The sequence below is a fragment of the Watersipora subatra genome, chromosome 5 (assembly GCF_963576615.1).
Source record: "Watersipora subatra chromosome 5, tzWatSuba1.1, whole genome shotgun sequence".
Lineage (NCBI taxonomy): Eukaryota > Metazoa > Bryozoa > Gymnolaemata > Cheilostomatida > Watersiporidae > Watersipora > Watersipora subatra.
In genome coordinates, this window is record NC_088712.1 from 54960995 (window position 1) to 54987791 (window position 26797).

The following is a 26797-nucleotide window of genomic DNA, read 5'->3' on the forward strand; positions in this document are numbered from 1 at the left end:
GAACAGGACTGTTCAATATAGCTAGCTGTGAGACCTGAACAACGTAAACATTCTCTGGAACGAATTATTTTCGTTGTAGGAGCGTCTACTGTACTAATATTGCCAAGAGACACTCGTGAACCTGCTTTCCAATACCTCACTGCGACTAGCTTGAAATATTTGTGGGATGTCATCCACACCTCTAGCAAGCATGGTACGGATAACAACAGAGGGTATATCTGTGGTACTTATGTGGATATTACAAGCAAATTGTCAGATGCATTCCTTCAAAGAAGGTGCAGTGCCTTGAGGAATTATGAGACCACCTCAAATTTTGAGAGACAATTGCTGGTAGCAATGATTTACTGCCTAATTTCGCTAGAAACCACCACAAACCATATATTATTAGATGCAGAAATCTCTAATTAATATTATGAAAGAAGTCACCAATAAGCAGCAATTAGAAATTAATTTTTTCCTATGAAAATGCGTAAGCTACTAACCTTGATAAAATCAAAATGTGGCCTAGTTATATGCGTATTGTACATGTATTCTCAACTAATTAATTTTGTGGTCCTATTGAAACATTATTTGAACAATGTTTATAATAATTGGTGGCCCTGAAAAAGCCATCAGGTTGTGTAAAGATTGTGATTAGGCACTGAAGATATACCATGATGGCACTATTTCTATCACTTGTATTATGAAGTAAGACCAAAAGGCTTTCGCTGGCGCATTTTTAAGAGCATTATTGCATAAACAATGGCTCTGTGATCTTGGTTGGACATGTCTGAGTCTAATAGCAAGGGAATCTCGATGACTGATGACATACTCAGTCGCACAGAACAATTTAAGACGACTGTCACCAGTGGTGGCCTTTTGTGGGAATTGAATCCCAACCTGTTGTTTGTTGTTTGCAGGTCCTGCATTCTAGACTACCCTAGGACACTTATGTATTCGCGGCATCTAACTTTCGCGTTTTCGCGGTGTCATCCTCTCGCGAAAGTTTCATGTGCGAAACTAAACTATCATAACAAACGAGCCAAAAAGCGAAACTAAATAGCTTTGTTCATTGATACTGTAGAATGGAATTTTATAACGACATTTATTTTAACGTTTTTAACGACCACTATAGCATCGTTAAAATATAAACCAACAAAATAATTTGACTATCAAAATTTATTACGTTATTATTTTGCAATTAATTATGATTATTTTCCCATTAAGAATGATTTATAATGATAGGAATTTGATGTCAATGCACACGAATTAGTAGATTATCGTTTGCTGGGGACATCAATCAATGCAGTGAGCACCGTGTGTTAAAGAAAATAAGACACATGCACTGACACTCGCAGTACTACACAAGCAGCATGGCTCTGGAAAGGTTTGGATTCACCACTGACACCTCTTCAATAACTTGTAATTTTTTGAGATTTGTTTTGTTTTAAGTGATGTGACTGACGAGACGTTTTTAAATTAAAATAGGCAAAACATGACCGCAGTTAAAATGCTCAGAAAAAGACATCTTTTTCTTTTGAGCGTTTTAACAAAGATCAATTCTGCGGATTTTATTTTAAGTTCATTCGGAGGCTTTTACGTTTTCGATGGGACATGGCCAAGCGGGTGTTTGATAGAACTTAATCTTCTGCAAACCTTTATAAAAGTCGTTAACAAAAATATTTTGCCTCTGATGATGATAATAATGATGCCTAAGAACTACTAGAAGTTGATGTTTGTCTCTATGGCTTGGAATGAAGTGATATTCCACAGCGATAAAAACCGTGTCCATGGCCGTTGGGCAAATAATTTTTCGAATAAATGATGTTGAGGTCGAGTTATCTGAAGGAATTTATCATTGCGTTGGAACTGACCAAACAAATCCGTTTGAGTTGACCTTGTGTTTGAGATGAAATGTTACATTTTATCTGAGGGCGAGTTATCTGAGTTGGACTGCACTTGCTGTAAAAAATTCCCAAAAAGTTGGGGCGGCTCAGCCGGCCAGCTAGCTGCCCCAGTGAAAACGGGCCTGTTGATAGTCCAAGAAACAAATGGCAGCAAGCGATCAAATTGCATTATCGACCTTGCCCACACCATTCTACCTGCGGTTCACAATTACAAACTAGTCGCAAATTGAAATTTTTTTTCATCGGTGAACTGAACCTGAGGAATCTAATTATGTTTGTTCCACATCACTATATTTTCACATCACTATATTTTCGCACTCATCAGAGCTGCGAAATTAAGTTGCTCCGAAATTTTAGTATGCGAGCTACTCATGAAACTAAATACTAGCAAAATATAAGTGTCCTAGGGTAGTAGGCAACGGCTGCTCTCTGGAATTGTGACTTACTACCTCCGCCTAGAACTAGTGACTAATAATTCTATGCGACCAATGAAAGCAAAGAGCTTTCTTTCACTTGAATGAAAATGACTAAGAAAACATATTTTAAAGATAAAAATCTATTGATAATGCTCCTAGGTGGTGCCGGCTGCGATTGTGAACTGATGACATTTCGAGCGAGCTAAATATGGTGAAAGTCAAAACAGGCAAACTGGAGTTTTTCGCAAGACTGAACACTTTCAGCTGCTGCCAAGTCATTGACAAAAGTAATCACGGGCTCTGCTAGCTATAGTCTATTAACGTTCTAAACCCAACAATCTATGATCCTGTACAAACAGAATGAGGGCAGCACATTTCCTTAGTGCTAATATGATTAAATTAGAGGAAATATTCCTTGAGTTAAAACACTACAAACCTCAAAACACCTAGCATGTCCAGCTTCTCTAGCATTTGACTGGAATGGGACTTTTTGGCATGACGATTTTTGGCGCAGAACTTTTTGGCGCAGAACTTTTTGGCACATGTTACAAGTTTAAAATTTATCCATCTTTCATTGTGACTTATGGCCTAACAGATTTCAAATGAGAGAAAATTTTTTGTACATAACGGTTACATTCATGTATTTGACAGATGTAGTTTACGAGATCCTTCTATCAATTGTTGAAGATGTAAGCATAAGAATTGATGCAAAGGGAGAATCCATACCAAAGATGGTGAAGTGATTAATAAAACAAACCAGCATGGTCAAAGATCATCATCTGCATCAATTCAATATGCTCATGTTAAATGTGCAATAAAACGCCAAGAGAAATACTGAACAAGTGATACGCGAAGAACTGAAATAAAATTTCAGCTTATTCTTTATGTATTCTAAAGAAAAAGGTATTGTGCATGAAGTTTCATGAAAAAAATGTTTTTTGCATTTTCTTATTACTATCATTTTTTTTACTGTACATGAACGTAAATAATTTCTTTGGTATATAAATTGCAGTGCTAAAAGGTATTTCGCTGGAAAGTCTGCGCCAGAACATCCTAGACAGGGATTTGATAGTCTAGCATTTGACAGAGCCATATTATTACCATCAGTAAATTTTAGAATAAGATATAAGAATAATAAATATCCACTCCATATGAGTCGACTGCTGCTTTTCTTTATAGCAAGTATAGATGCTTTGAGATCCCCGAAATCTGGGTGGGTGATGGGCTGATAATTTAGACCTTCATGTATCCATAAATTCAGAGTTATCCCCTCCTTGCCTCTCTCAACAAGCCATGATTGACAAAATTACTTCATCAATTAGAGAATAACCTTAGATGAATCAATAGAAATATTTTTAGCATCTACTTACTGAACCCATTTATTACAGTCAGCAGTCAGTTATCATAGCTTACAAACATGAACTATTAAGAAAGATCTCAGGCGAAGGTTTTTAATGATATTGTGAGAAGCATATCCGTACACCCGATAATGAAGAGCTTAACAAATTTGTTAATGAGAACCATCATGTATCCTATTCATCGTACAACCTACTAAAACTCTATTTGCAATTTTTCGGGTCCCGGATAGAATTCAAATTCTATATAGCCATACATATATCCATTCACACAGTCATTGTGTATAGGAAATCCAAAGTCACTCGGTATTTTTCACATGAACTCTAAGCACAATCGATAAACATGACGAATGTTAGCAGAGTTTGATTTTCATGTCCGCTGCTTTATTGTGATTGGCTTACTGATCCCTAGCACGGCTATTTTAATAAAACTAATAAAAATTTTAATAAAATTTGATTTACAATAAAAACAGAGTCCTTTAGAGATAATATAAAATATAGTAAAATAAAGTAGTGGACAATAAAGTTATCAAAAGGTGACTATTAAAAATATATACTACTAGTTTTATCATGGAAATTGGTACATGCAAAGACAACTATCAAAGGATTTTTTGCATTATCCTTTACCAATGTCACAACTAGTATGGTACTAGATGTAGCATTTCACAACTGTTCCGAATTTGCCTCCAAGATGCTACAAACTAAACTGATTGTGGTGGCAAGATTATTTATTCTCTTCATCGAGCTTGAAAGGAAGCATCGTAGCCATCCCGTGATATAAATGATATTCTGTTGCAATAGATATCTACAAGCCTCAAGATCTCACTCTGCCAGTATTTAACTCTATGCACCTTGGCTACACCTAAGTCTGTTACTCAAGACCTTATGCTCATTGGTTCCAAGAATACATCAAATAGATTGATATTTCACAGACTAGTGCTGAGTGCCTATTGTTTGAGTTCACTACCTGAGAGTGAAGAGGCTGTGCTATGAGTCATGAAATGCAATGCTGACTCGTGTGTCTAGGCACACCTAGGAAATGAAATCATGAGGAGTACTCCAGGAAAGGATTGAGCCAGGAGAGTGAGCCAAGGTAGTCATCATATCCCATTGACCTCACTAGCTCATAGTATATATATATATATATATATATATATATATATATATATATATATATATATATATATATATATATAATGTATATGTAGTGCTAAATATGCTATTCCTAGAATAAAGATTACTCATAACGCTTAGAGCAAGTCATAAGGTAGTTACCTACCTTTCATGCTAACTAGTTTAAATTAGGACTCAGATGCCAGAAAACAAAATAATTTTTATAACTATATATGAACTTTGAGAAGACCTAGCTTAACATGTGCGTCATTAAATTGGCACTTATCAAGTGTTTCATTACATGGGCACTTATCATGTGTTGCATTGCGTAATTAGTACCTGACAGTCAAGCCTTTACACCCTAGCTACAGTTAAACCTCTACATTCTACGTACAGTCAAATCTCAACACACTAGGTACAGTCAAATCTCTACCCACTAGGTATAGTCAAACCTCTACACACGTATAGTCAAATCTCTACCCACTAGGTATAGTCAAACCTCTACACACGTATAGTCAAATCTCTACACACTGGGCATAGTCAAGCCTTTACACACTAGGCACAGTTAAATCTCTACACACTAAGTGCAGTCAAACCTCTACATTCTACGTACAGTCAAACCTCTACACCAGTCTTCCAACGCTTGACACAAAATTCAGCAAATGTTTGTCTCCATACAGAGTACTTTCCTACATGCGACGTCCAAAAGTTTTGAAGCATGATGATTTTGCACGCAAAAAATCTAGCAAATTAAAATTAAACAACATAATAAAAATATATACCTTAGGCTAATTAAACTAAATGTATTTCTGGTGTAAGTCAATTCCATCACTCCAACATTGACCTTATGGATTTTCACGGCTTCACTTCAGTTCACAAGTTTCTAAGGTTAAGTAACAGTTAAAGACAAGATTCACTGTATAACTAATTGAATTATTACTCCTTAGCTCTAGAACAAAGTAAACAGAATGCAAAATATTTTGTCCTAGTAAGGTGACAGTTTTAATATACAACACATATAAAGTAGAAAATGAAAAGAACAAACTTATTATGTAAAGGTTTGACTGTAACTAATGACCTGAGCAATAAACAAAAAACATACCATACATACTTAGGGACCCACCAATTCGTCTCATGTTTGAAAAAATTTCTCTTCAAAATCTTTGAAAAATATAACAACAAAAAACGTAGGACTAATAGAACAGGGCTATTAAATATGTAATCTATGTTATTTAATTATTTTTGTTCAATTACTTCATTATTTATATTATAATTTTGGAAGAAAAGTGGGGAGACATGAGCAGAGAAAAATAGACTTTTCAATGTTTATTAATTTTGGTACCTTCTAAGCAATTTCTGTAAACATATTACAGTCTGTAAACAGGTGAAATTATATATAGAAAATCAAGTTAAATAGGCAAGTCAACTTATAGCTATACTCTAGATTCCATCGGAACTAGCGATAATATGGGTAGGAGCTATGGGGAAAGTTCACACACCTCGTATTGCTGTAGGATGAGCTCTTGGTTTGTCTCATTATACCACTTGAGCTGGGAAACTGGGATAGCTTCACTCTCGTTTTCTATGGGAGAAGCGACGGTAGGACAATTCTCGTAACGCGCTTTAGTACTTTTGTGTCTTGAAGCGCGACCTGAAGTGCGTACAAGAGTATTTTACCCCAGGCTGGTTAATACCCAGAATAATTACAGAAATTGGTACGTTGCCATGACAACCATTGCCATGGAAACACTTCTCCTGGCACAAAAATAGATGGTGACTGCAGGACAAAGCTGGTTGTTAGTAATGGGGCTAATACTAGCTCCATTGAGGTGTGCAAGAAGCAAGTCATATGAAATCTCATGAAATAGAAGGGTAGAATGAAGTGATCAGATATATCAGAACTTCCAAGCATCAAAAACAGCCTCTTAAACAGAAACTTACACAGTATTTGAGTAGATTTTATCAAAAACTATCGGTATTTTTCTATCATTTGCGATTATTTTTTGTTTGAGGTGATCTGACTGCCAGGATGTTTCAAGACTGAAATCAATAAAACTTGATGACTTAAAACTTAACTTGAAACTTGAAAACGCTAAAATCAAGCGAAAGTGCGATTATGAGGTCATTAGTCGCAAAGAGACCGACAGAATAGAGACACGCAACGATGCAACTTGAGCACAATAGCCAAAGTCAACTATAGTATCGATAACAACTAATGACGTCGTTTCGTGTGTATTTCTGAGTGTTTTAACCATAGATATAGTAGGGTTTACTATATCTATGGTTTTAACTCCGATCAAGTTTTGCCGATTGAAATCTTGAAACATCCTGGGAGTCAGATCACCTCAAACAGCAAAAACAATCGCAAATTATAGAAACATACCGATACTGTCTGATAAAATCTACTAAAATTTTTGTCCAAGTTCATCTTTAAGGGATGCCCACTCACAAACAAACTGAATCTTCCAGAACCGGAAGGTTCCATTGGGAGAAACAGTTACAGTAACTCAAGCCCAACAGCGTGTAATCAAGTGGTTTCAGTCATGCTCAAGCTGGTTCAGCCAGACCCAACAACAGCTCACGTTTGATTGGGCAACTTCATTATTAAAATACGCATTATTTGATTGTAGTTCTTCACAGGCTCATCATATTTTGTCATGTTTAGTTCAACATGATATTAGTCTTTTACCTAGCCAGGGTCTGGATCTTTAAGTGGGTGGGCTATTTGCTCCCCTCTTTCTTTTCCCCCTTCTCTCTTTTCCCCTTCTCACATCTTCCTTGGAGAAGGGGAAAAGAGAGAATGAGGATAGGAGAGGGTGGCAAATAAAGCCCTGATGGCTCATGACTTGTTCGCAACAATTCATAACTTTTATATTTTTAATCTAAGGTGGTTATCAGATATTATCACAAAATTGCTTTAGTTTACTGGATTATGTATCCAAGAAGGTTTTTATGTGAAAATAAATGTAATTTTGTCAAATTCTCCTCATAAGCTTCATTGTTACCAGCAGTGCAGTCAAGCGTGAGGTACAATACAATGACGTTACGTCATGCTATTTAAGTCTGACAGGCTTTTTCCCTATTGGCCAATCTAGGTATATATATCTATGGAATCTCTAAATGTGTCACAATACAATATATAGGTTAAAATATATACACAGTATATTATTATATGTACGACATTTACTAACTACGAATCTCTAAATATGTGTCACAATACAATACATATAATATATGTACAATATATTATTATATGTAGGCCCTACAATAAAAGTATTACAATACAGTAAATCCTATATAGGCTTATATAAGATAAATTGTGGTGTCTTTCCATGGAGTGATACAGTTTCATGTCAAAAAGAGCATATATTTGATAAGGCTAATTTCACCTTAGCCCAATGGCTTTGGCTTATTATAAAGTTGTAGTGATGCTACGTCACTGCGTCGATATATACTTTTCGTAAAGAACATTATGATACAAATGCGGCCAGAACATTGCATACTTGAAGCAACACACAAAATAGCCTAACAGCAGTTTTGTATCAGGAATAATATAAAAACCCACGAAGTATTAAATCTCAGGCTATATAATATACTGTTTTTCTCAACCTTCCCAATTAGACCACATTGAAAGGCCTCTTATTGCGTCATCCAGTGGCATGCTGCATCAGCATAGAGTAGCCAATAACATGTCACAACTTGAAGGCCCAGAGGTAAGGAAACTGACTTGGAGAGGATCAGGAAGTCATCAATACTGTCAGAAGCATTTCAAAACTGCCAAGTGGAAGATGCAGCATATTTCATGCACATCTACTTGTTTATAGGCTGTCCACCCTTAGGTGGAGCAAAAATGGTTAGAATTAATAGTATATGATTGCTTTTCAATTTCAAAAATGTTAGTTAACCATTTTCAGCGCTGTCTTTAGCTAAATGTAGTTTTGCACAGAAAAATACTACAAAGCAGTATTTCGCTGCGGAGCAGACTTGTCTCGTAGAAATCGGTACATAACCTTTTATGAGCAGGTCAAGGACTTGAATCCTAAAAAGGTCAGTCAAGGACACGACAGGTAAACCTGAAATACTGGTGCCCCAAGCAAGCTGAATGCACCCTCTTCATGTAGGAAATTACTTCATGGAGGAAAACAATACTTATACAGCTGGGGATTAAATATAGACAGTAAAAAATACTATTTTTAATGTGTTTAACCAACTAATGCAGCGATAGTAAACCAACTAGTTGACATACCATGCCAAACCACAGCTGAATAGTTAGATGATAAAAGCATGCGAACATATCCCATTTGTAACCATCAGACCATTGCCCTGGCTACAGATCACATGATATATTAGTGACAGGCCTCCATAGCAGTAATGGCAGTGACTTGTTCTATAATACAGGTAGGGGAGGCGTGGAGTTGAGTGCATAGGCTAATATGAACTAATTACTGAACACAAGTATAGGATACGGAGCCACATAGTTATCTACATGAGCTAGTCTTAGTTGGTAGACAGTCGCTGGAAAGGTAGGCATGGAGTATGCACTAGTTAATGCTGGAAATGTGTTGACTGTCGAAAATGGCATCTGTGAAACATTCCAAAAAGGAACAGTTATTGATAAGATGTATCAGCATGTGTGTGATACCTCTGGTCATCCATTTGTGCTAGCATGAGGCGAGTTGTTGCAGTCAAATACTAGCGGTGCATCGATGCTTCAGCGACCACCATTCACTGTGTAACCAAACCAAACCCAGCTCCATTAAATTTCTAGTACCGTTGGCTGTTCTATCAGATTTCACAAACACTGCATGATGGCGCATTAAATGCAAACCTTCCTTCGATTCTTCTTTTAAACTATTCAACTACAAACGTTTGTATCTCTAAATTACCAGCATAACTCATCTACTCGTAATGTAAAGTCTGCTATACAAACATTCATTTAGATCGTGAACCACACGACTGTAGATTACCGATTTTAATGGTTAAGGCATAGCTACAACACTTGAAATGTTACATGCAAGAATTATTGACTTCCTCCCAGCAAGCTAACCAATGTTTGAGATTCACAGACAACATACTAAATGTTGACTTAAAATAAGACATGAAATGGTCTCAAGACAAAACCACTTACCTATCTCTTGACTTAACTCTGTAAGGGTATGCCGAGGTCGGTTGGCAGCCGCAGGTGGTACATCGTACGAGTTCTCTGTAGTGCCCTCATACCTAACAGTAGGAGATGGTTTCTTCTTTTTTCTAGAAACGCAACACCACATGACATCTAGGTTAGCTGATTGTACTCAATAGCAATACCAGAGCTCCCATGAGCGAGCATTGAGATGCTGGAAGACCACACGCAGTACCTTTACGGCAAACGATAGCATTGCGTTGTTTCCTGATTACAGGTTATGACTCATACGCTTTTCAACTGGAGCGTTTCATTGGCTCACGTAATAATGACCGAAAGAGGGTATGCGCTATTACTACTGAAAGAAAATTTATTTTAAATAGTTTTGCATAGTTAATTGTGGCTAATCTAAAATTGAAAATTAGTTTTAACTTACATCTAAAAATCACCTTTTCTGTTGCACATATAACTCTGTTTTTATCAAATTTAACTAGAGCTACCAAAATGTTTTTAGTGTGAGTGCAAGCTCTTCTGTTTAGTTAGTTCACAGCAGCTCTGAGAAGATGAAAAACTACTTATAGCTTCTCAGTAGAAAATAAGTTATAAAGCTAGATGTCAGTAGGTAATCCATTGAAAAAAGGATTACATTTTGTTGTGATGGTATCACATGTTTTTGTTTACATTCATATTAACGACTCGAACGAGAATCCCCGAGACAGGCAGAAAGATGTCAACCTATGGCGAAGCTACTCATTGAGACTCTAACTAGAAAATAAACAGATGCTATTTAACTAATGCTGTAGTCTTTAGTATCCTAACCCTATCCCTGGCCGGCCAGTCCTTAATCCCTTATAACTACAGCGTAGCATGACAAGCTATGACAACAAATAACAAACGATACCTCAGGTAAATATTATTTATAAACGTTATCACAACACCTTTAGCTAGTAAAATTTTGACAAGTTCTTTTAAGTTTGCCACAAAAAATGAATCCTTTAATTAAACACTCTGATAAAGGTTTATAATAGCAGCTTAAGTCAGTTGCTACGTTATTTTGGTTTGAAGTAAACTTTTTAAGCGTTGTTCAGCCATTAAACCATTTCTACAAAAAGCCCACATCTGTTATAGCTGTTATATGGGGGGGGGGGGGGGTAGCAGTGTTGCCTGGTTTGTGATTGGACAGGGAGAACTGATCAAATTGAGTGGACCAGTCCTGTGTTCTTTAGCAGTGTTTTTCTTAGTGTTTGGCAATCTGCCACCCAGCAAGAACAGGCAGTTCACAGCTGACTTTACAACGAGACACATTAGTAAACTCTGAATTCTAATAACTTTATCACATTTTTCTAACAGTAACAGTACTGCGAGTTTGCAGATGGCAAAAGGTTTGTTTTTTAATAATATTATTTTCTTGTCTTTTTAATACTTTGTAATTGTAATAATTTCATATACATTCTGAGAATTGTGTCTTTCCTTTTAATTTCAAGCTATTTGCCATTGATACTTTGATAATTTCACTGTTTGACAGTTAAAGAATTTAATTAGAAATCTGTGCATTGAAACCATTTTATTCACATCTTACTGAAGCTAGCCGGAAACCACTATACGTACGCTCGATGCATCCATGTGCCAACAACAACTCTGAATTATCAAACTCATTAGAGTTCAGGTAGATGTTGAAGATTCCTTAGCAACCCTTTCCAACGTTCTACACCTATTTTAAGTATAAGTTTTATAATCACTATATTATCTATTGATAAATCACTTATAATATATTAGTGCAACTAGGCTACCAACTTTTCATATTATGAAGCAGCAACACATTTTATTGTTCAAATACCGGCGAGGAGGGGACTCAATATACAATAAGACAGTCCTGTACGCTATTCTAACAGGAGGCGCGAGGCATTATTCAATGTTTGGGAAGTATGCAGCTCAAACTCACTTATTTGTCAAAAAGAATTTCCCCAACTATGAAGTAGACAAGAACAAAATTTCTAGCACTTGTGAAGTTGCCTACACATGATGTAATGTAAACAGACAACTCTTAAATAGTAAATGCTAATTCAAAAGATTGTGCTCCAAATGACAAAAAACTCTTGTCATATTTTTCAAAGATTATAAACGTTTAGCGCTTTTAAGATAAAAATCGCTAATAAAAGTAGACCTATTCAGAAAATTCAAAATAATATAAAAATACAGTGAAACTCGGATAACTCAAACGTCAAGGGACCGAGCAAAAGTGTTCGAGTTATTAGAGCGTTGAAGTTATCAGGACAGTCATAAGTGCTCGTAGTTATCAGTAGATACATGTACATATACAACTATATAAAAATCAAAAGCATAGATTGCTTGTTGCAAGTTAAAGTGTCTCTCGTGTGAAGTTTTAAATATTTTTAATCAGAAAGTATAGATATTTTTCTATCATTTGAGATTTGTTTGTTGTTTTAGGTGATGTGACTGCCAGGACGTTCTAAGATTAAAATTGGCAAAACTTGATCGCGGTTAAAACGCTCAGGAAAAAATACATACGTATTTTTCTACCGAGCGTTTTAACCAAGATCGATTTTGCAGTAAGTCAATTATTACAAAACCGCTTTACTATTAAAAACCCATTATCAATTTTGCCAATTATATTTTAAATTTATCCGAATTTTACCTTGCTTTTCTTGCTTTTGGAGGCCCATCACTAATTGGATGTTTGGTAAAATTTGATTTTTGCAAACCTTTAGAAAAGTCGTTAATAAAAATATTTTGCCGATGTTGGTAATAACGAGGCCTAAGAACTACTAAAAGTCGATGTTTATCTCTATGGCTTGGAATAAAGTGATATTCTAAAGTGATAGTAACAACCGTCTCGGTAGCCGTTTGGCAAAAAACTGTTCAAGTTAACAGAGTTTCGGTCGAGTTATCTAAAGCCATTTATCATTGCGTGGGAACAGACCAAACAAATACGTTGAGTTAACCGTGTTTTCGAGTTATCTGAGGGCGAGTTATCCGAGTTTCACTGTAGTTTTAAAACAGCTAGCACTAAAGTGGTTTACAAAAAACACATTCAGAACATGAAAAATAAAAAAAAACGCTTTAAAAAAGTTAAACCAGCAGCAAACAAACCAAAAAGGAGACAGCTTGCTTGTCACTGCAGCAAAATGCTTAAATAGCAATGGACCTTTTTAAACACAACAGTAGCGCCAGTGGCGCCAGTAGCACCAGTAGCGCCGGTAGCGCCAGTAGCGCCAGTAGCACCAGAACAAATGAGCAAAAAGATTCTCTTTATACTAGTGCTGGGACGATATCAAAAATTCGTTTCGATACGATATGATGGCTTGGTGAACCGATATATCGAAATATCGGTTATGTTATTTGGAGTTGTCTGGTTTGTTAAAAAAAACTGCCATGGAAGGACAACTCCCTAATGAATCCATGTACCAGTATAATTCTTTGAAGAATCGGGTATCAAATAGAGTGGAATAGCCTTCGTTTTTCGTGACGTCATTATATCGTTGTCCGCCATCTTTATGGAGAACATTTATTGTTAAAAACACGAAGCTTCTGCAATTAATTATTGCAAACAATGCTTTTGTATGCAAATTTTTTATTTTAGTATCAAAACAACATCGAAAAATACTATTAATCATGTAAACATCAAGATACTTACACAGTCAGATGGTACAGACCATATTATAGCAATGATATACAGCCCCATTTGGGCTGTATATCATTGATTATAGTCATAAAATTATTAATAACAATCAATCTTGCCACAATCAATACTCATAGAATATCTATTCTTCAGACCTGAACTCTTGTATATAGTATCAATCAATTTATTTTTGTAAAAGTTATCCTGCATTACTTACTTGAAGTCATCATCTCATGTAAAATTTCTTTTAACTTTTACAATAATAATCTCAAACTAAACATGAATTGTTCACTACTATTTTGCATTCAGGATACTTTCACAGTTTCCATTTTATTTGATAATATGCCTGCAAATAAAAGCTTTTTGTTATTTTGTTATCAGCAAAATTGAATATTACAACTAACATACTATTAATCAAGAGAATGACGATAGTTTTCTACAAAGATGGCGGCTTTTTCGTAGACGAGCGCATTGCAAACAGGGCGATGACGTCAAAAAACCGATGGATCTATATTATCGACGATATCTGATATTTCGATATGGGCAGAAAGCACTCGGTACGGTCGGTATCAGAATGTGATATCGACGATATACCGAAATATCGTAATATCGTCCCAGCACTACTTTATACAAAATTATTGATGTAATCTTTAATCAATTCATTTAAAAGACTTCAATCTATATTAGCGAGTCATTCGCTGACTGTCTTTGCTGCCGTTCTACTAATATAATGGTTCCGAAAGAGCTAAAATGAGTGACGACTCATCAAATCTTTTAAAAACTTAACACATTCTACTTCACATAAACTTTATATATTTTTGCTGCTAACCCGATTAGATCTGTTGAAGCGTTCTAGTGAAAAACAATATACAAAGAATAAATATAAAGAAAAGATAACTCCTACTCACAGGCGGCGATGTTTCCATACAATGAGCAGAGTGAGAGCAACTGAAATGACGAGGAGGCAGAATGCTCCTACAACCACCCCAACCAGCTGTCCTGTAGTCAGTAATTGTGTTGCTTTTGTATCTTTCATCCCAGGCACTGTAATAGTATGCGCATTCGGTCGTAAGTTTGAATCTCGGACTATTTGTAGAACAGATTTTGTTCAAGATAGATTATTAGATAGATATTAACTCTATTACCACCGATCAAGGTCATTTAGAACAGATTAAACCAAGAGAAGAAAAACAAAAAATAGTAAAGTAAATTAAATTATGTGTATTGAAAGAAAAAGCTCTTTTTGCATAACGCTGTTCTATTATGTAAATTGGTAAGGTGTTGGTGTCTGGTATAAGGTGTAGTGAATTTTCTAGAGAAGTAGGACTGTAATGGCTGGTCAGACAGGTTGGAGATCCAATTTGAGTATTTAAAACAGCGAATATCTACGAACACCTTTAGCTCCTCACCATTTAGGGTTATATTTGTTGATAAAAAGCCCTGCTAGATAAAAGTTAGGAGAAAAGTTATGACTGCCAATATGTCTGAGCTTTTAATTTCCAATAAAAATTGCTATAACATAATTAACAGTTTTTGTCATTTGATCATTTCTAAAATTAAACCAAGTTTAGATTCTGGGTAACAATATTAGCGTATCGATAGAAACTTGGGAGTAATGACACCCTTTTATTGATGAGATTACTCCAATTTTTGACCATAGTCATTGAGGACAGGTCATAGCATCCTTATAATACTCACAAGTGAAAACCGTATTTTAAAACTGATAGTTACACATTAATATATGAAATGCAGAAGCCTGTGCTGTTAGGTTAAAGGTCAACTCATTTTAGCGCCTCACAATCATTAGTGAAATAAATTAAAAATACACATACAATGTACCTGTAATTCAATCCTAACACCATCTACATTAATATAAAACAATCTTTACTATAATAAGAGCTGTGTCTGTTCATCAGTCCGTACTTCCGTTTGGCCAAAGTCACACTTAAGGTTTATAAAGCTTCCTATCAATGAGATTTGAACTCATGACCTGCGCCTAGAGAGTGTCAGTAGGCTGACACTCTACATTGCACCAGCCTTGCCACATTTCAGAATAATCATGCACTTAGTTATCACGCTTGATGATCTCTCATGGCACTCATAGAGTACTAATATACAGCGCAGTCTCACGATACGACATCCGTGTTTACCGTTTTTCGGTTTATGATGTGGAACACAATGTTTTTTTGTCTCCTCATTATGACATTTCTTTCACCATTTGACATAAATAACAATGTCGTTTAGAATTCAAATTTGGCATTTGCTGAAATACATTGAAATAATGAAGATGGCGATATGCTATTCGCTGAAATACCTCTCACAACGCCTGGAAGAGATACGATGCTTGCTCTTTCTCAGTTCAGCATTCTTTGTGTTTCATAAATGCTTCATAATGCATGAGTGAAACAAAAATTAGTTAAAAGTAAGGGAAAGTAAAAATTTACTGTTTATTTTAGCTTTTAATATAATATTTGCTATAAACTTTAAATAATTATATGTGTATAACTACGTATATAACTACATATATAACTTTAATTCGTTAGCCATGGGTCTAAGTTTGATAACTACATTAAAGGAAAAAATATAACCATAATCATAAGCAGATCATTACTACTAAATACACTAAAGTTACTGTAGGTTACTATAGTTACTCAGGTTACTATACTATTTTCTTACTAATTTTTAATACGTACAGTATGTGTATAAAGCTATGTTACGTGCAGATAGTATATAAAACTTTAATGTTTTTACCAGGGAAGGTTTGCATTAGATAATTACTATGAGTTTCTATATATGCCTATTTATATAAAATCTTCGCCTTATGATGCCAACACCAAAATAAACTATTGTCGTAGGGCAGGTGTCCACTGTACTTATGGCAGGAGACCACTGTACTTATGGCAGGGGACTACTGTACTTATGGCAGGGGACCACTGTACTTATGGCAGGGGACCACTGTACTTATGGCAGGGGACCACTGTACTTATGGCAGGGGACCACTGTACTTATGGCAGGGGACCACTGTACTTATGGCAGGTGTCCACTGTACTTATGGCAGGGGACCACTGTACTTATGGCAGGGGACCACTGTACTTATGGCAGGGGACCACTGTATTCGGTAAAAATTATAAATCTAAAGAACAATAAAAAGCTAAACAGTTTAAAAATATTTAGAAATATTAAAATCTACTGCTAATAGTTTACATAATGAAGAAATTCAAAATGGTGGCTATATTCAGCTAATTTTTGAAAAAATGCCATTCTACTGAACAATTTGCACCTAAAAAAACCATCCGCTTATTTTAGTAGCATCGCTTTCAATTCTAAGTAATTTGTCAAAGTTAATTAGAATTGAAAGTTGCTAGTTAACATTAAACAAAAAAGATCACAAATCTTATTTATCAAGCAAACTTTTTCTCATTTACAGGTTGATGTAAAACATAACATGTTGTGCTCATTGTTTATGGTACTTTGCATACGAGTGATAAATGAAAAGTTGACATTTTCGCTTTAAAAAAGCTTTATAATTTCACTATGACTGCTGCATTTCATACGTTTCTCTATTGCTGGTAGAGGGTTATTAAACCTCTGACATTGAACCTCGTATTAGCTGTCAGTTCATTTACTACCTATCATCTCTGGCTGTATTGAAAGAGAGAAGGTAACTCTAGTTGTAATATAACTCATACACCTGGATGATAAAAAGGCTAACACGGACCTGTTGTCCAATAGATTCTATTGGACAACAGGTCTTCATTGTGGGTTGGTACTATGAGAACAATGTACAACTCACAGCTCAGGCTTTTCCTTGATGACCTTCACACGCGAGTATGTTTGATTTCTTCATTACCTTAAACATTTCCCTTTCTATTTTTATCTACCAGTCATCGTCTATCGCGCATGATTACATCTCATCGTGTTACAAAGGAAGTCATAAAGCCAAACAGCGTTACCTCGATGGGACAGGGCTAATGAGGGCCTTAGTGCGCTCAAGTTACCAATAACCAGCGTAAGTAAATTAACAAGGGGTGGGACTGATATAAAATAGCATTAGGCCTAGCAAACCTCTGATGTCATAGCTTAAACACAGTAGAAGTTACCGGAAGGGCGCATATACATTGTAAGGCGAGAGCGAGTTTCAACCTGAATGCTTCAATTAATGGAGTACAATAATAAAGGATGAGTCATGGACCAACGCAAGTTAATGTGAAGCAATGCTATCATGGCGCCTCACCTGGTCCACCTGGCTAGCATTATGTCGATGAAGGAGTAGGAAATCTCAAATTTCTATTGCAACAGATAGTTTTCATATTCATGCATACCGACGCTATGTAGCAGCTTTGAGCTATCCATAGAGAAGAACGACAAACAAGCGTCGAATTTAAATATATGTTATCAAGAGATTGCCATAGTGATAAGGAGAATACACAAAAATTAAAAACTTTTGAGAAAGTCTGCCTTGGAAAACACTCTACAGTATAGATGCTTTTATAACAAGATTTTCTTTGACATAAATTACATTTAACGTAAAAGATTTATGTGAAGTTTTTGCTTTGCATTATGTAATAAATTCCATATGATTTAAAGGCTGGTTCACACTATATCGCCATATTTTGGCGTTGCTGCCACAGTACTTTGGTGATTGGCGATGATAACCATGTTCACATTATCACATACCCATCCGCGTTTGCATCAGGAAATACTCCGTGACATTTATCTTTTTAAATTTTCGCGTGGAAACTTTTTTGTTTTCTTGCACTGGAATAAAACACTAGTTGCGCAGCAACAACCATAAACGGATATGAATAAATCACTCTATCCCCGACCGAGAATTACCATCGCCGAAATGATTCACATTTGAAAGGCGGTCGTTGATGCTCGGCGCAATATCGATGGACACGTTGGGAAAGTTTGCAGCTGTCAAACTTTCCCAACGTGTCCGCAAGGCTTCGTCGATGCCATAACTTCACGGTTCACATAATCGGTGATGAACGCCGGAAGGGAAACGCTGACAACGGCGCTTTAGTGTGAACCAGCCTTTAAGCATCCATTCGGTCCAAATTTTTAAATTCCATTTTAATAGCGAAAGCCTCATTATTAGCCATACAAATGTAGTTTTTTTTACTTCTTGGGAAAGACAATGATGTACAATGATATCTACATTATATATACGAGTACACTGGCAGTCTAGTGTGCCCTGAGGGATTGTCAAATGTGCTGATAAAGCTTTGAGAGTTAGCATATGTGCAATTATTCAGAAAAGACCGTCAAACATGGAAATGTTGTAATTAGTGTAGCTTTTAGACATCAGACCATACGCATTGTCTGCTACTTACCTGTGATTGGCTCAGAGCCCTCTTCCAATATCTGAACCACAACCTCGGTTTCCTGCTGACCCTAAAAAGTTGGTATAAGCTTTGATTAGCGCTGTGGTAATTAAATGCAACTATTTGATTGGTTGAATCGCCTCCAATCATACCATGTAGACAATATTAGAATTGTGAGCATTTAAAATTATTTGATCAGGAGTACCAAGCGTAAATTTTATAGTATTTTTGAGTATTTAAAGTTAATATTAATTATCAGTTAACAATTAATTGATTCCATTATTAATTGATTTCATTGATCATGTAATTGATAATTCATCATATAATAATTAACATTTATATATCAGCTGAGTAAATTGATTTCCTTCTCTATTACGACTCCCTTGATGTAGCAACCAGCAAAATAAACCAAAGGTAAGGTATGAGATGAGACCTTGCCCAAACAGCTCATAACACAACAAATGTATTCTTTAGAGCTTACGGTTCGACGGAGTTTGTACTTAGCTCATTACCAAAGGGCAATGTGTAGATGCAAATCTGGCTAGCAGATTATGAGGCTATATGAGAATTACCATGAAACAGCTAATACGTATGTGCGTACTTTTGAACTCAAAGTCTCATGAGTTTATCTTAAATTCTAATCGATACTGTAAGTACTAAAGACGTCTGATGTTTAAGCAGCCCATAATCAGACTAGCGTAATCATGTGTACCATGGTATAATCCACTATAAAGCTATGGTAACAGCCCATAATCAGACTAGTGTAATCATGTGTACCATGGTATAATCCACTATAAAGCTATGGTAACAGACTATAATCAGACTAGTGTAATCATGTGTACCATGGTATAATCCACTATAAAGCTATGGTAACAGACTATAATCAGACTAGTATAATCATTTGTACCATGGTATAATCCACTATAAAGCTATGGTAACAGACTATAATCAGACTAGTGTAATCATGTGTACCATGGTATAATCCACTATAAAGCTATGGTAACAGACTATAATCAGGCTAGTGTAATCATGTGTACCATGGTATAATCTACTATAAAGTTATGGTAACAGACTATAATCAGACTAGTGTAATCATGTGTACCATGGTATAATCTACTATAAAGTTATGGTAACAGACTATAATCAGACTAGTGTAATCATGTGTACCATGGTATAATCTACTATAAAGCTATGGTAACAGACTATTGAAAGTACCGATTGAACTTTTGTCTAAAATAGCCTACATTTTATTTTTCAAAGTCTTTTTAAGGTCGGTAGTATTATTCAGATATGCTTCGAAAAGTGGTGGCTTGTTGAAGTACTTTTACTGAGCTTAGATGAAAGCGGTTGATTTTGCACATTGCTGCACTTGTAAAGGTCGGTGTATTACCTACATACATGTAGTCTGTCTAAAGTGGTGCTAAATACATCTGACAATAGAGCAATTGATGAAGGACATGAAGGCTAGTTTAATATTTTGTCTGGCAGTATATGGCAGTGAATAAACAATATATGTGGGCATATGTTAGGCACGCATAATGGTCACTACCAGAAATCTTTTTAAAAACCTCTTTAAAGAACCTTGTTCATTTTAATTTAGTTCATCTTGTTGATGTTAGAAAGTTATTCAGTCAATTTATATAATATGAATTTCTTTTAATTCAATTTTTATACAAACATTTTATTCTATGTGCATTTTCTATGTGCATTCCTATATATTTTCCTACTTCATTCTCTATGTTGATTTTACATAGACTGGCTCACAAATTGTAAACTACAGCTGATTGTGTGCAAAAGTTGGGGGGATCAGTATATGCCCCCATTAACCACATGGCTTCAAAATGGCTTCAAACCATGCTTCAAAATGCTAATGTATTACAAATTTACCTCCACTCTGACTCTGACTCCATAATAGACCTTGTAACTTGTACCTTCCTTCAGGGGAACATTCTTTACACCGCCATAAACATTTCCATCTCCAATCGGGAATATTTCACCTATAAAATATGGTGTGACGTAGATTAGACACGCATGGCAGGTGCCTGAAATCGACTCACACAATGATATACCATTGTTTTAGGTTGTTACAAGAAGTCTTCGAGCAAACCAACTAATAGCTTGCTAGCTAAAAAAAAGTCTCACATGGCGCACGCCACTATTAAATTTCAAGTGAATGACAGCTATTTATATAGCAAGAATTAGGCATTGAGAGATGATGTGCCTTTAGCTTGTTGTCTTTTACTATCAAAAAGTGTCGCAGCTTCACTATTATTTTTCTTAAAAAATACTTATACTATTTCCTTCAATTATAATCAAGAACAGAAAATGAAGTAAAGTAGTTTACAGAACCACCTTTTAACAAAATGATCAATGATGTGCATCATTTTTTCATCACATGAGTCAATACAGTGATAGTTTGTCTGTTGTGGTGTGTGATAACTGCCCACTGCAAACCAAATGTGTTGTAGAAAATTGTCTTTTCATGTGGTACCCTTGAACATTCCATGTAAAAAACATGCACTAGTTATGTCGACAGTTGGGTTGAGTGTCAAGGGAAACTTAGCCATGAGGACAAAAAATGGTCTACAAAAAGTCTTCAAGTTCCTCAGTAAAGAGGCATAAAAAATGGTGTGCTTTCACAGCAAACTGTGTACAAGGTCATGTGACTGGAGAACCTTTACCAACTCTAATTGATTGAAGGCACAAGAATGACATCACTGGAAAAATATGAGTTTTACAGGGATTTGTCATGTTATCTTCTGATCCTATCTCGATTCATTCTATGTATAGAACAGGTATGTATACCTTATCGTACCATACTATGATCATACAGTCAACACACCATCGGCCAATGGAAAGACGTGGTATGGTAGCTATAGGCTTACCTGGTTTGACCTCCCTATCCAAAATGGCCGCTAAGTGGTAGTTTAGATTACAGGCACGAGCTTCTTCATAAGGTAAACGAGGATCAAAAGTTGTAGCCTTTGCTCTCTCTTGATCAATTTCATAAGCACATTGCTCAACTTTTCTTCGTTTTCTTGATTGATCGAGATCTTCGACGATAACAAGGTAACTCCTAGAAGATATGAAGTTGTTGGCAGCGCTTGACAGCAATGCTTCTGCTATTTAATTGGCTGATAGTCAAACAAATCAGCCAATTGTTAATTACGTAAGTGTTGAAAAAAACATTCCATAATTGGAAAGAAGATCTAACTAGAGGCTGGTTCACACTATACCGCCGTTTGTCAGCGTTTTTTATTTGACGTTCAATTATGTGAACCGTGAACCGATAATATCGATGAAGCAGCGCAGACATGTCGGAAACGTTTGCAGCTGTCAAACCTTTGCGATATTTCGCCGAGCATCGACGACGGCTTTTCAAATGTGAACCATTTTCGGGTAACGGGAACGGGTAACGGGATTTATTCATATCCGCTTATGATAGTTGCTGCGGGACTAGTATTTAATTCCAACATACGAAAACAAAGACGTTTCTTCACGAAAATTTAAAAAGAGAAATGGGAACACTACGTCACGAAGTATTTTCTGATGCAAACAAGATAGGCTTGTGACAATGTGAACATCATCGACGATCACCAAAGTATTGTGGCATCAACGCTGAGATATGGCGATATAGTGTGAACCAGCCTTAATATGACTCCACACTGCTGGTAGGCCTATTAATATTACTAGCTATTTCAATAAACAATCATTAGTAAATTATTGTTTATTGAAAGTAGACATCTTGTATGCACAGATATTAGCCAGAACTTAGTTTCGGTTTAAAGATCATGAACATTATAAATCTTGAAACTCTCAACGCTGGTTTATACTGTATTGCCCTATGTCGGTTTTAATCTCACAATACTTTGGTGATCGTCTGTGATAACATCGCTCAAACTATCCCAAACTCATCCCAGTTTACATCAGCAAATAGTCTGCGAAATAAAGTTTTTAGTATACAATGCAGTCGCGGAAATGATAAAATACTAGTCCTGCAGTAATTGACAAAAAAAAATATAAATCAAGCAATCCATGACAGACAGTTACCATCACAGAAATGCTGGACATTGCGCAGACTATCATGGAGGCTCAACGAAATATTAGCAAAGATTGACAGCTGCAATGTTTTCTTTTGACATTTCCGCGTTGCTTCGACACTGCCATCAGCTTATGGTGCACATAGACGAAAGAGAAGACAACCTCGGCATGCGCCGATACACTGTGAACCAGCCTTGTATGAAGACAGGACTTGTCAGTTAGCAAAAACAAACAAACTTGAGCTCTCACTAACTCACCAATAAAAAATGAAACAAAACCTAAATGGTGTAATTATAGTTTCTCTTTTTGCAAATAATGAGTCTTGATCAGGCTGCACTAACTTCATTTTAGTTGTCACGTAGCACTGCAACGCATGACAAAATCTTCCCAAGGTATTAAGGAAGTCAGGAAAAACATTTTTAAGCTATATCGTAACTATACCAATTAATCAATGGGCATGTCTAGAATATCCATTAAACATTGATTCTATTGAACGAGTCATTTGCTGAAGGTAATGGCACATTAGCCAAATATAATTTCACCTCATTCTATTACCATAACATATAACTAACATACTCAATTTCTCCTTGTGATGGTTTTACATCGATGACAGGTATCGGCACTCCATACACTCTTGGACTAATTTCTGTGATGCTCTCTGACACCTCAGACACAGTTACTAAAAACAACAATCAGAAAAATCCTTAGTTTGACAGACATGAACAGGTGCTACCTATTGGTCTGGCATCCCAAATCATAGGTAAATAGTTAAAATTGTATTTACGAATAGCAGTAAAGCTAATGAAAACTCATTTATCTATTATGTAACAGCGCTTTTAACTAAAACCATTACTGAACCAAATTAACAGGTAGTTTCATAAGATTACTACACCACTATAAGTTGTGAAAATTGTTTGCAGTGTAGTGGGCTGCTTATTATTCAACAGCGCTGACACATCGCTGAGTACCAAAATGTATTAAGGACTCTCCAGCCCAGATTCTCTCCCACCTAGTCCAATGAGTCATCACTAAACTCAACTAAATGAGTAAAAATAAACTCAACTGCATAAACTAAATGAATCAAAAAGAATGACCTAAAAAAGACTAGTCATAGAATAATAACCCAAATAATAATCAAAGTAATGACCTAGATAATGGCTTAAATAATAACCTACACCGTAAATAGTGACACTAATAATGAACTACACTATATACAATGAGCTAAATAATGACCTATAGCAGCTATGGCCAAATGGCCGATCTAGATCCGGATCTTTTTAGTTTTTTTGTGGATCTTTCAAGTTGTCTGTTAAAAAGGATTTTTAAAGTATTTTTTTTAAATTTGGTTTTAAAAAGATTATTATAAACTTTTCTTAGAATTTTTTTGTAAATTCATTGTATTCAGCAATGAATTTTGTGAAAAATATCATGAAACATAACTAATAAATACCCATCTTCATGAACATAAAGAGTCGCTGCAAATAGCAGTAAACCACGTTTTGATAGTATGTATTGGGAATTCAAAGTCCTCTCATCATTTTCTCACTGATATCAGACATATTTATTACATCACATTCATTCACCAATTTTTAGTAAAATTAAATATATAAAAAGTTTTTTTAAAATCGTATTTTACGCCTTCTTTTATGATGTACACAAATAATTGCATGTTTATGTATAGTAAAAAAGAAAAATGCACATCTACAGCTTGTTGTGGATCTTTAATGTGTGTTGTGAATCTTTAATGTGTCAGATTTGGCTGTAACGGATCATGGCCAAAATCATTTGGCCATCCCTGACCTATAGTGTAAATAAGGACCAAAATAATTACGTAAACAATGACCTAAATAATGAAATAAACAGTGACCTAAATCTGACCTAAATAATCACAATACAACGGCTTCTAAAAGCCATAACAGCATGCCAAAACATGAAACATTTACTTACCAAGCGTGGTAAGAAAATTACAGTATACAACAAAATAACGGTTCACTGGAGACTAAAGCTCAGAATAATGAGCATACCGTCTCTGCTCTGAACAAAGGCAATCATCAAGGAACCATGACGGCATATAGACTAATAGCAGTTTTGTTGTGGGTCAACTGACCAAAAAACTTCTACAAAACCAACTTTTTGCAATACAAGCCTTGCACTTTCCCATGATGTGCCTACTCTACAAAGATGGGCGTACCCTATGCAACCAATAGTGTGGTCTTATTGTACTGACCCTCTGAAATGGTATTGTTGTAATGATGTAACCATCTTTTACAAAGGTAAGTGTCTTCATGATGTATCCACCCTCTACAAAGGTAAGTGTGCTCATGATGTACTTACCCTCTACATAAGTGGTAGTGGTAAAAAGAGCCAGTTGAATGGTTTGATCCATGCTGTATAAACCTTCAATGACGCATTCAACTCGGGTGCCAGGAGGAAACCCACACCAGATGTAGCTAGTTGACCCACTGTCTTGCTGAGTCTTGTTGACAGAACTTCCATAGCTACATATGATCTGCGAATGCAGAGAAAAATTGGACCAATCTGAGTCATCAACAAGTCAACATTAATATAGTCAACAAGGACAAATATTGGTAGAAAAAAGTTAGAAAAAAATGGTAAATTATAATTCCTAAGAATATCTGAATTTTGATTTATTAAGCTTTGACTCAACAAATCAACTTTGCTGTTTTAAACTAGTTTCAGCTAAAGTTGACCTTGAAAGATGAGCAAGCTGTAGTATGAGAACCTGCTGAGTGAGGCTTAAATATGAATAGCATAGAGACAGGTCACATGATCCTTGTGAGATAGTTTATTATTTGTTAATTTTCGCTGTTGTTATGACATAAAAGCTGTATAAGATTAATTAGATAAAAGTTAACTGAACAAAGAATACGGTTTACAAAGACACAAGTATCAGAATTACTATCATTGAGTTCACAGCGGATGGCATCTGATTTATTTAGGTTACTTTTAGTAAATACTAAATTGCATACTTACTTTAAAATAAACTCACGCATATTAACAACCTATTCATAGAACTATTCATAGATCTATTTGCTAGCAACAGTCATTGGTTGTTTAATCAGAGTTCTGAATATTAAACAGTAAATGTATTACTTATGGACTAAAAATTCTTCACAAGTCACTACATTTTCAGAAAGCTTTATTACCTTTTTCACCATTTGCAGTAAATTTCTTTTAGTGTTTAGTTTGAATAACTTGACTAAATGAACTATGAAAAGAAAATACAACTTCTCAGTAACATAAACACGAGAATCTTTATTAATAAATCCCACTTTGTCATTGCGTCTGTGTGTGTCTAAGTGCGTCTGTGAGCGTCTGTGTGTGTCTAAGTGCGTCTGTGAGCGTCTGTACTGGTCTGTGGGCCTCTGTACTCATCTGTCCATGTCTGGGTATGTCTGTGTGGATTTTTTAGTCTGCACAAACACTGCGTTTTCTAATCCCTTTGGCCGATTATGTTCAAACTTCCAACGCATATACTCTGTACTTTCTGCCAGGTCACCGAGATGTTTGGTTTTAAAAATCTGTTTGGTTCCGAAGAACCAGCCACTTATCTAATTAGAAACCCGAAAGTGTGTCTTCGCGTGCATTAAAGACAACTGCCCTTAGTGAACTTGAGTTTTTATTGTGAAAGCAGTGCAGCGGTTGTGTTAAAAGTTTGCACACTCGCTGCAGGCCATCTGATTAAAAACATAAGAACTTCTGAGCTACGCTGGCCTATAGTCTACCGCATATAATCAGCCTCTATATAATATATAATAATACAAAACAATATAATAATGTAATGATACAATATATAATAATATATCAACCTCGTATATAATCAGGCTATCTGATTAAAATCATGAGAACTTTTGAGCTACGTTGGCCTTAAATATA

The 26797-nt window shown here is 35.7% G+C and overlaps 1 protein-coding gene across 1 annotated transcript in view; it reads right to left on the reverse strand.

The window, feature by feature from the left end:
* LOC137396308 (receptor-type tyrosine-protein phosphatase epsilon-like) overlaps window positions 1-25291 on the reverse strand; it is a 50986-nt gene extending 25695 nt beyond the window's left edge. The window contains exons 1-8 of the mRNA XM_068082525.1: window positions 25235-25291; window positions 23477-23579; window positions 21745-21935; window positions 20747-20856; window positions 18869-18929; window positions 14441-14576; window positions 9899-10020; window positions 6270-6421 (exon numbers count right to left, since the gene is read on the reverse strand). Of these exons, the coding sequence (XP_067938626.1) occupies window positions 6270-6421; window positions 9899-10020; window positions 14441-14576; window positions 18869-18929; window positions 20747-20856; window positions 21745-21935; window positions 23477-23579; window positions 25235-25286 (927 nt within the window). The 5' untranslated portion in view covers window positions 25287-25291. The remainder of the gene's footprint in view (window positions 1-6269; window positions 6422-9898; window positions 10021-14440; window positions 14577-18868; window positions 18930-20746; window positions 20857-21744; window positions 21936-23476; window positions 23580-25234) is intronic.
* Between the last annotated feature and the right edge of the window lie 1506 nt (window positions 25292-26797).